At 39.9% G+C, this 11,325-nt stretch overlaps 1 protein-coding gene across 3 annotated transcripts in view; it reads right to left on the bottom strand.

Annotated features, from left to right (window-relative positions):
* Window positions 1-33: 33 nt before the first annotated feature.
* Window positions 34-11,325, bottom strand: part of SUZ12 (SUZ12 polycomb repressive complex 2 subunit) — a 32,058-nt gene continuing 20,766 nt past the window's right edge. For all 3 annotated transcript variants that reach the window (XM_080994478.1, XM_080994479.1, XM_080994477.1), the window contains 6 exons: window positions 8,611-8,702; window positions 8,338-8,481; window positions 7,343-7,500; window positions 5,001-5,199; window positions 2,629-2,708; window positions 34-2,347 (listed from right to left, as the gene is read on the bottom strand). In XM_080994478.1, coding sequence (XP_080850604.1) covers window positions 1,999-2,347; window positions 2,629-2,708; window positions 5,001-5,199; window positions 7,343-7,500; window positions 8,338-8,481; window positions 8,611-8,702 — 1,022 coding nt within the window. In that variant the 3' untranslated portion in view covers window positions 34-1,998. The remainder of the gene's footprint in view (window positions 2,348-2,628; window positions 2,709-5,000; window positions 5,200-7,342; window positions 7,501-8,337; window positions 8,482-8,610; window positions 8,703-11,325) is intronic.

The raw sequence follows: 11,325 nt of genomic DNA, 5'->3' as shown, positions 1-11,325 counted from the left end.
ACCTTTAAAAAAGCAATAGCACACCTCAGAAGATTTTATATTATTGAACTTTATGTACAAAATCCAATTTCAAATAAACATTTAATGTAAAAACAAAAAGGTCCATTAAACACTTCTTTTATATCTACTGTACCATTCAAATGTTCACCCAGTTTACATGATTTATTGAAAGTCTCATTAAGGGTACATATAGAAAATCCATCTTTATTATAAATAGAAACAAAGGGATTCTCAGCTTTTATTATAAATTGACATGACATACAAAGTTTATTGGACAGAAGTAATTTCATTACTATTTTGGGAGGGGTCACCAACTTTTTTGTGCAAACAATGCTAGCCTCCTTTTAAGCATTAAGAGCGCGGCTGCTTAAGAAGTGACATAAGCAATAGTTCTACAACTACGTCTCTCCTAAAATATATTTTTTTACATATGTGCACAGCTTTAGCAAATTAAAGCCCAAGAGAAATGCTTGACCGGCTATTCAAAGGTGTAATAAGAGTTTGCTACAACTCAAGAGCAGGAAATTTGAGAAGTCTAAAGAAAGCTGCAGTCTCCCTCTTTCATATTGACACAAATCTGTGACCAAGAACTTAATACTGGATGACAAATCACATCCACACCATTAGTTAAATAGTCTCACAGTTAAACACATCTTTAGGGACCAAAGTCAGTATTTACAGTTTTATAAATTTCTGGAAAAAAACCCATTACAAAGCTTACCCCCACCCCCCACCCCAAACAAAAAACAAAAACCAACAGGGATCTGCCTTCTTGTGGTGGTGGAATGAAATAAAAAATTAGAAACACCTGTATTTACATAATCAATCCTTTATAAATAAAGAATATGAAAAAATGAACTATTCAAGAATTTTTAAAAAATGAGGCGATGCCACTCAACTACAGTGCTTGCTGGAATAAACCCTTGAAGCTGATACTGTACCAGTAGTGAAGCTACTTTCCATTGGAAAAAAGAAAATCTGTAAACATGTGCATAAAATGTGTTAGCAGTGCAAGACTGCACAGGTTAGCATCTGTATTGAATGCAATACATCACAGAGTACTTGCATAAGAAGTGCAACACATTTTCTGGCCTAATTTTACAGTGCATTTCCCCTTCAAAACTAGCAACCAAAAATTCTCTTTAACGCCATGCTTCGATCTTACAGTCTGTATATAGGCAAAATAGGTACATATCCAGGCACTGCCTACCATGGCCTCCAGGTGTTAACACTTGATCTCTTAGCCAAAAGGCCGAGAAGCAATCTCTAGGTGTTAAACAAAGCATTCTATTAAACAACTCTCAACAGTTATGCTTGATTAGGTTAAAGGTTTGCTCTAGTACACCTTGTTATCTACAGATTCGTTTGGACAACTGCCAGAATTAATATGGTACTTCCCCTGCGTTTGTAATGAGAAAAGCAGAGGTGGTTGGTTTTTTTTCCAAAAAAGGTTTGAGACAAAGAAGTGCTATATTACAGCTGAATGTTTAAAAAGTGTTTAGAAATTTGCAATCTGTAGTTTGACACCTATAAGATCAAGGTAAACTTTAAATGGTGTGTTATTTGCCACAAAAAAAGTTAACCTAAGGAATTTCTAAGTACAAAGCATAAACTGTCCGAATCTCTTTCCCTAATTTTCAACTCCATGGTAGGAAAGACAGCCAGTACAGATGCAAAAAAAATCATCAAAAAAAATCTTTATATAAAAACTGGTTTACATATACTCAAGTTATGTAAATTCAGTACAGTTCATAATTAAAATTCCCAAAAATTGTATTGCTCTTCATGCTCAAACTTTGAGTATTGTCATTACACCACTAGAACTGATATACATGTAGTACTTGCATAATCAACTCAAAAGGAACCATATTGTTGAAATCCTGTTTCCAGCAGTGCCTGTTAGGAGCCTGTGTGTCATATTAAATTCCTTGTAAGAGTTCATGCATCTTAAAATGTCACTTCATTGTTTGTGCATTGAATGCCCCTTTGCTCTTCTTTTCAGATCTTCTGTTTTCTATTCTGTTTTGCCATACATGAGATAGCATCCATTTCTGATGATTTTTCCCTAGTGTTAGTTTCACTGCAGCCATTGGTTATTCCAGTTTGTTCTTCAGAAATCTCCTCCATTGTTGCGGTAGCAGTAGACTCTCCTTTTTCCAATTTCTGCTGCATTTCTCGAAGCTTAGTAACAGCTTTGTCTATGGACATTATGCTTATAAGGTTAAAGTCATGCATGCTGACCAGGTGAAGCATGAAGTTTCGACACAAGTTCTTCTTAATTATTTTGTGTCCATAATTTTCAACAAACAGCATACAGGCATGATTCATTTGATTGTCTGCAATAAACCTGTAACATAAAAAAATGACGCAAGGCATTATTACAGATTTGGGTGCCCAAAGATGCCTACAATATCAAAATCCTGCTCAGACATGCTGTCATGTAATACTTGCTTCTCCACAATTCCTACATAGGGTTTTTTAAATGCTCAGTAGTTCACACAATAAAAAAACACATTAAAATAACAGATATGTGAAAGGCTTAAAAGCATTTCAGGGTTGTTGTTTTATTTTTAATTGTAACCTAATCACTTTTCATAAATTTATAAAATTGAAGTTCTAAGTACGCACCCGTGCTTCATAACGTGTAGATTCCATAATTTCATCACTTCTTTTTCTCCTTCATTCACATCTGAAAACTCTTCAATTTGCTGCAGTGAGACAACCATTTAAAGGTCATTAGCATGCATCTATTTAAGTCAGCCATTGCTTGGCTTTTTTCCCCCATCATCTGCTTATTATTGTCATAATTGTTTGCATAGTCAGTACAATTCCACACAGCCAGAACTAAGCAGCAAGAGCTGGGAAAAGGCACACAGTTTTGCTACAAATGTCCCTGAAGTTACTTTTGGAAGAAAGTGAAGAGATAACAGTTTATATTTTGGGAGGGGAAGGGGGAATACAGTGGTACCTTGGGTTACATACGCTTCAGGTTACAGACTCCGCTAACCCAGAAATAGTGCTTCAGGTTAAGAACTTTGCTTCAGGATAAGAACAGAAATCGTGCTCTGGTGATGCGGCGGCAGCAGGAGGCCCCATTAGCTAAAGTGGTGCTTCAGGTTAAGCACAGTTTCAGGTTAAGAACGGACCTCCGGAACGAATTAAGTACGTAACCCGAGGTACCACTGTATAGGGAACGTGCCTTGTGCTTGCATCTAAGTGTTTACACTAACAGAGAATATTTGGGGGGGTTTGCGCAATGGCAGAGAGAAATGAGAGGGGAAAGTCTATTAAATCCCTTCAGTAGGTTGATGCAAAGGCTCTTTCACTTCAGTTTACACATTATTTGAATTGGAGGTTTCATTTAAAATAATTGTTAGATGTCACTTCATGTCAAATCAAAAGGATGAAACAGGAACAGAAAGCTGAATGCTGTCAAAAAGCAGGGATGTTACATTATTTGGTGGTGTGGTCCTGCGATACCAACATTATGGAGGTGAATTAAGGAAAATTAAGGCTGTAATGGAAGTAAATATTTCTTCAGACCTTTTAAATAATTTTATTTTAAATAATTTTATTAGGATTTTTGGAAGAAACAGAAGAACTAGATTTTGCGGGTTTTTATTGGTGGCAGACAAAATACTAATTGAAAGGAAGAAGTCCAAAAATGATTAGACGTTTAAATGTTAAAAATAATCAAGTTGGCAAAGTTAACCTGCTGGATTAAAGAATAGAGAATAAAAAAGAAGTCTGTAAAATGAATTATTTTGAAACTTCAAAAAAAATTGTAAAAGTAATCTAATTTTAAGCAGAAATTAGATCAAATGAATGGAATTCTAAGCAGGTGTTTATAAAGATGGAATATATAGAGATTTAAAATAACTGTTGTATTTAAATGATCAATGTATAGGTTTAAATATTAAGTTGTAATCTGAAGAAATGTATTTTCAGATTTTGTGATTATTATGAGCATTTTGTTTCTAAAGCTGGAATTATAGCAGTAATAATAAAAAGAACATGAGGCTAAAATGGGTTATGACGAATGAGGATTGCCATGCCTAACTTCAGTTTCCTAAACAGTCCGCAGTGTTTTGTATTAGGATTATTTGTGTGGCATCCAAGAATGTCAGTCTGCCAAAGGAATGGACAAAGCAGGTGGAATTCCTTTTCCTCCTACCGCACTCCCAAATAACCCTGCTCTGGAGAGTTGGGGGTCACACCAGTACAGATTTGGGGAGGGGTGTGTGGGAGTTGCAAGGGCGAGGAGAGGAAATCAAAGCCTGCTCATGTGACGTTAGAGGTCACTCTTAAATCTTCCTTGCCAAACTAGTCCTAGGCCATTACTGAATAGTCTAGTATTGTCCAAGTCGTAATATTCTGTTACGTAGCTTCTAGCAGACATTCAGTATCCGGCAATTCCAAAATGTTTTTAGCACAAAAATGTGTGTGCATGTAATTGTAACTGCCTCTGACAGTCACAACTTTCTATTTAGCGGGAAGAAATCCCAATGAAAACCCTCATTGTTATATATTTTACATGGCTTTTAATTTGTATTCATGTTAAATTTTTACACATGGATGATTTATGATGGCCAATACTTGTAATACCTAATAAAGGTTTGGCAAAGTATGCAAGCTAGTCACAACCATCAATTTGGTCCCGTTTTATCACCAAGCTCGTCTATCGCCCACATCCAATATTTCACCACCCCATAAAAACTAATTGTGTTAATAGATGGCTTCCTCAACCTCGGCCCTCCAGATGTTTTTGGCCTACAACTCCCATGATCCCTAGCTAGCAGGACCAGTGGTCAGGGATGCTGGGAATTGTAGTCTCAAAACATCTGGAGGGCCGAGGTTGAGGAAGCCTGGATTAAGACATAGTATCGCAATGTGCCTTTTCCAAGAATGCAAAGTGGGAAACACAGTATGTAGGTTTGTCCCATGGAAAGCAGGAATATCGCTCAGCAAAACAAGAACTATCTGCTGTCGGACAAAGTTACCGTGATAGTTTTCTCCCTTAGCCACTCAGGGTCCTTTTCATCTTCACTGTCAACTTCCATTTCTTGTGGACGGAGAGGTAAGCATGTATCACTGTGGAAGTATAACCGATTGTGTCCACTGCTGTATGTTCTTTGCTGTTCCACTTCTCCATCTTCAGATTCAAGGAATTCAGACATGCTGGCTTTTGTACGCTTTGGTCTGGAAAAAAAAGATGCACGTAGAAGAGGAAAAAAACAGTATGTATGGTTTGTAGCAGGTACCTAAAAGCCTGGCAGCCATATATCTGCAACGCATAGAACAGATGATACCTACAAAGCTCACTTTTCAGTTGGATCAGGGCTATTCTATGATCCTAGAGTTGCTGCCCATCTGCAATTTACCAAGACCTTAACCACATCCACGAAAAGGCCAGAGGGGTAGCCATGTTAGTTTCTTGCAGAAAAAACAACCAAAAGTTTTATATTGGTAACCTTTAAGGTGCCACAAGACACTTTGCTGCATTTGTGGGAGGAAATGGAAACATATACAATGGCTAGCAATATGGAGTGTCATTGCTGCACATTTCCAACTATTTCAAGAACCCAAAATAGTCTGTTTTGACAGGTTTCTGCCTCTGCATAGCATGTCACTAACGAATTATCTGAGCCTGACTAAAAATCAACCTCTGATAAGTGGTGAGTATCACAGACAATGTCCTAGCAACCAAACTAGCTGGATACCGCAGAGTAAGAATAAAGAGCTTTGTTTAATTTTCTGACTTCTATAGCTATGGGAGTAACATTCTGATCACTACAGCAACATTAGTAACAGCACAATCCTAACCTTGTCTATGCTACTAAATGCACTGGGGCTTACACACAAGTGGGGTTAGGACTGCGGCCAAAGTTACTAGAAAATAGGAAGATTTAGATTGGATGCTATAAATTAAGCCAATTTTTGTTAGGCCTGCGAGCTTTAATAGGTTTTGCTTGGTAGAAGAACAAAGTGATCAGGGGAGACCAAGTGGAATCAGCAGAGCTATGAAAGAAGAGCAGACTATTTCATTTTTTGAGGCTGTGGCATTGCAGGAATAGCAAAGTATTAAGGATGGCCTTTACTTTCAGTGGGAGGTAATGCTTATTAATGGAATTCCTTCAGTGTGCCAAAGCAGGCTTCCACATTTTCATTTGTCATAGTAGCTATGGACACATGTAACACTGAACCAAACTATGGCTTCGTACGAAGCAGCAAGAATGCTAACGCAGTGAGAAAACGGCAGTCATTGTGCTCTTACACTGCTCCTGCTGTACTCCTCTGAGCTAAGCCATGGTTTGGGCTTAGCGTTACATTTGTTGGGGGAGCCAAACAATGAGCTCAGATTGAGACGTAATGCTAAACCAAACCATGGCTTAGCATGGCAGAAGCAGGACTGGAGAGAAGCAAAGCAACCATGGCTTTTGGTAATGTCCAAATGTTTCAAAAGGCAGACAGAATAAAAGTTCCTCAGTTGTCGGTCCTAAATTAAAGTGATGTTTAGGTTTGTTGCTGAATTTAGTTTGGTGCTGAATGTTTAGATTTGTTGCTGAATTTTTCGCCCCATAGGGCGCACCTAGTTTTTTTTGGGGGGGGGGGATAAAGAAAAAAAATTATTTCCCCCCCAGGTGCGGGGCTGGGGCGGGGGAAGCCCGAGCTTCCCCCGACCCCAGAACAGGCTGCTATCCGTAAGCCATGGGAGAGCTGCGCAAAGCCCGAAGCCTGGGGCGTGCTGAGCTCAGCGCGCCCCAAGCTTCTGGGTGCAGGCAAGCTCTCCACTAGCCGTGGGAGAGCTGCGCGACTTCACGCAGCTCTCCCACAGCCAGCGGATAGCTTCCTGAAGCCTGGAGAGCGAGAGGGGTCGGTGCGCACCGACCCCCCTCGCTCTCCAGGCTTCAGCGAAAGCCTGCATTCGCCCCATAGGATGCACACACATTTCCCCTTCATTTTTGGAGGGGAAAAAGTGCGTCCTATAGGGTGAAAAATACAGGAATTTACGTACTCTACTTTGATTAATCCCCACCACTGGCTTTATTTAACAAGCAGCACATATACCAATGAAGTTAAATGGAATGTGCTATTGTGCACCACTATAATATGCATGTCCTACAAAGAGGAGAGCAATTTTTAATTTCCACTGAGGAAGTGGGAAGAAAACATGGAGATCGAGAACTTACAGTAATAAAACTGTTGTAAGTCGCTTTAAGATTTTCAGTAGCACACAGCACAGAAACGTTTTAATAGATAGCTATATAAACAGATAAATAAGATCTTACAGACAGGGAGTGCAAACAGTTGCAAATATCTGCAGAAACAGTTTCCTACCAACCTGCATACAAGAATGTGCGTAATTGGTGTTCGCTTGACTGGCCCATTACGACTGAATGCAAACCCAGGCTGGCGATGAATATCCTGAGGATTTCCTGCATATGAGCCATCATAACACTCATTGATGGAAACATCTATCCTAGCACCTTTGGGATGATACTGTAATAAATAAATATTTAGCATCGTAAGTGTTAATTGCAACCACACATTCCTTCCGCGACGTGAAAACTCTGCTTTCCTTGACACATCTCTTACTCTGGCTAAAGCCCCTGAACACTGAAACAGCAGCGTTAACCAAATTTAAAATAACGTTTTCCAGTCCTATCACACAATGATTAGAAACCAAGTCTCAACCACTGTTAGTCTGCTTTCGGGCAGGTTATTTATGAAAGTTATTGTAGCTGCACTTTTGTCACTCTGCCTTGAAAGTATCAAATTTGTTTCACTTGACCTTCTGACTCTGTATCGTACCAAGAGCAGTCCTCTGCCAAGGTAATAATATCAACCGCTGCCCTTGTGCTCACAGAAGGGCTTTTGACCCAGTGAAAACACCTGCCAATGAAACTAGTGGGGAGGCTATTTCCCCAAATTCCATTTCCCCTGCACCCCCCCAATGCCTCATTCTACCCTACAATGGTACCTCCGGTTGCAAATGGGATCCGTTCTGGAGGTCCGGCCGCATCCCGAGGAATTCGCAACCAGAGGACCGCTTCTTCGCATGCACGCGGTTTAGCACTTCTGCGCATGCGGCGAAACCCAGAAAAATACTTCCGGGTTTGCCACGTTCGCATCCCGAAGTTTACGTATCCAGAGGCATACGTAAGCGGAGGTACAACTGTATTATGGAGGATCCCCCAACCCTCTAGAGCTGATCCTCCAGGGTGCCATCTCCCTTCGTCTTGTTAGTGGATCAAGAGTCCTTGTGTGAGCATAGGAGCAGCAACTGGATTCCCTCCGTACCAGAGGTGTTACAGAGATACAAGGAAAAATACTCACCACATAATTGAAAATAAACCGGCTGTGACAAAGCTTGAGATGTTTGAGTAAGCTGTAAAGTTTACGGCAGTTCAGTGTGCACCACGGGCAATGCAAGTCATCTCTCGCTTCAGTCTGCTGCCTTGTATTGTTATTATACAGGAACTGGCAAAAACAAGAGCTTGTTATTAGTATAAAGTTGTCTCCTCTTTTTATACTACGCAGATGGGAAGCAGTACTTGCTAATGGTCAGGTCTAATCATGCACCGTCTCAAATATTAGATTTTTCAATACCTGATAAAATATTCTCAGTTTCTGTCGAGGCTCATTTGAAACATCCCTTTCTTTTCTTGCTTGCAGGTCTGGCGGCAAAGATTCTTTTACAGCTGCAAAAGAACACGGATGTCACTAACTGTACTACTGTTCAAAACAAACCTCTACAGGACTCAATGTTTTGTAAGTAAAGTGCCCCCATTTTGTTATAAGTAGCTGATTAGCAGAAGGGAATTGAGTGGTCTCATTGAATAGTTACACACATTTCAGAACACAAGACAAGGCTCCTAATTAAGACAACAAGTAGGAGAGCATAGCATGCTTTTAGCACTAGCTTCAACCTCTCTTCCTTTTTTTAAAAAAAACCTTCCACTTTTTAGTGCATAAAAAGTACAAAAGAAGAAGAAAACAAAAAGAACCTCTTGTAACATATGAATGGATTGCTGATAGACTGTGTATGGACAAATATACTGACATTTCGAATGCAGACATAGACTGTGTATGGACAAATACACTGACAATTGGAATGCATTTATAAAAAATATAGCAGGAAATAAATAAATGAATGAATGTATTAAAATAATCATTCCACTTATATACCTTTGTATTAGACAAGCGTGTACGCAATCACCCCTACTTGACATACTACCTAGATTTGTTCTTGGAAAATAATTATGTTAATCTTGCAAACAAACACAGACTCCAAGCCTATACTACATTTGTATCAGCCCTTCCTTCCATGAAGCTCATTATCCCATTCTATGATTTTAAACGCTCGCCTAAAGCTATCCACAACCTTCATGGCTGAGCAGTCATGTCTAACACACCATCTACTAAATCACACAAGAACCTAGTCAGTGTATGAACTTTTTAACAATTGGCTGAACAAAAAAAACCTTAATTATAATTTCTCACGGTAGATCACTCCTTCTCACCCATCTGCATGGCAGCATACCATGATTTTCGAGAACCTTTTGATAAGAAGAAAAAAGTATTTCCACCCTCAGAAATACAAGGCAAACGATGCTTCATACATTATAATACTGCCACCACTGCAATTCTCACATCAATTTCACTTTTACCACCAATCTTTTTTGGAGTGAAAACTGCTCTGCATCTAAATCTTCCCCGTACCTGTGCCACTGCTACATGCTGATGAAAGGAACTGGAAGCAGTACAGTTGCTTTTTAATGGATATTCTCAATATTATTAATTTGAACCCCCATGCTTTGGCACCTTGTGTGAGGGAACTGCTTGCACTGCCCTAAATTCGGTGCTGGCTTAAGAGTCGTACAGCTAAAGACAGCACTAAAGGTCTTCAAGATCCACACATTGGTTCTTTGCAGATATAAGAACCAAAATATCCAATTCATTCTGGTCAGTGACCGAAATAAATCGATTCACTCATTCATTCAATATATCCAATACCACTATACTAAGAATGGTTCTCACCTAAAAGGTGACATGTGTGGTTATACTGTCCTCTTGTGAGACGTCAGAAAACAGAGCTCTTTGCCCATTACTTACACACACACACACACACCCCGCTCTGGGTCAAGACTAAGGTTACCAGGTTTTTTTCAATGAATCAAGGCACACTTTTCAACTTCAGTAGGAATGATAGGATTGTGTATAGGGACTGATTTGTAAAACTGGGAGCTGTCCCCAGGAAATGGGGACGTCTGGTAACCTTAGTCAAGACAGGGAAAGGACTGGTCAAGAGGAGAAGGAAAGCATGTGATTCCAGTCTTATGGCACTAGAGGGCAGCATAACCCACCATGTGATGTGCTTACCACCTTTGGAGAGCTCAAAAATATGATGTTTCACCTTCTGTACCTTGGTGAAAGGTGAACTACGCAAAATTTCATCTGGCAGAACGAAAAAACCTCAGCAACCACATTTTGTTGTTATTTTGACAAACACTTCTAATGCAGGTCATGATCTTTTAACCACTACTGAGATGCTTGCTTGCCTTCTGTTAGCCTGATTCTGCTTAATATTAGCTAGGGTTTCTCTTCACTGGAATTTGCTAACAGATAGCACTGTTAAAATCTGTAAGAACAATGTGCTTGTTTGCGTGAGGTGGGAGTACTCAATGGTTAGGAGAGGTTGCCTGCACTGATGTTTAATGTCATTTCTAATTGTTATAATTGTCAGAGTGTGTGTCCCCCGCCCGTTATTTTAACAACTGGCAGCCCCCATTCTATGGAACAGCGTTTCTGTTGAGATACGACAAGCATCATCATCATTTATTATTTATACCCTGCGCATCTGGCTAGGCTTCCCCAGCCACTCTGGGCGGCTTCCAACAAAATATTAAAAGACAATGGTCTGTTAAACATTAAAAGCTTCCCTACACAGGGCTGCCTTCAGATGTCTTCTAAAAGTCTAGTAGTTGTTTTTCTCTTTGACATCTGGTGGGAGGGCGTTCCACAGGGCGGGTGCCACTACCAAGAAGGCCCTCTGCCTGGTTCCCTGTAACCTTACTTCTCACAGTGAGGGAACCGCCAGAAGGCCCTCGGCACTGGACCTCAGTGTCCGAGCATAATGATGGGGTTGAGACGCTCCTTCAGGTATATTGGACCGAGGCGGTTTAGGGCTTTAAAGCTCAGCACCAACACTTTGAATTGTGCTTGGAAATGTAAAGCATCCATTATTTGTACTTTCTGGAAATAATTGAGGACATTTTTGTTTTGACAAGCTTAGATGTTCATATTGCATCATTTTTAAAACCA

This window comes from Podarcis pityusensis (genome assembly GCF_964106645.2).
Source record: "Podarcis pityusensis genome assembly, chromosome: 2".
NCBI classification, from domain to species: Eukaryota; Metazoa; Chordata; class Lepidosauria; order Squamata; family Lacertidae; genus Podarcis; species Podarcis pityusensis.
This window is presented reverse-complemented; position numbering and strand designations above follow the sequence as displayed.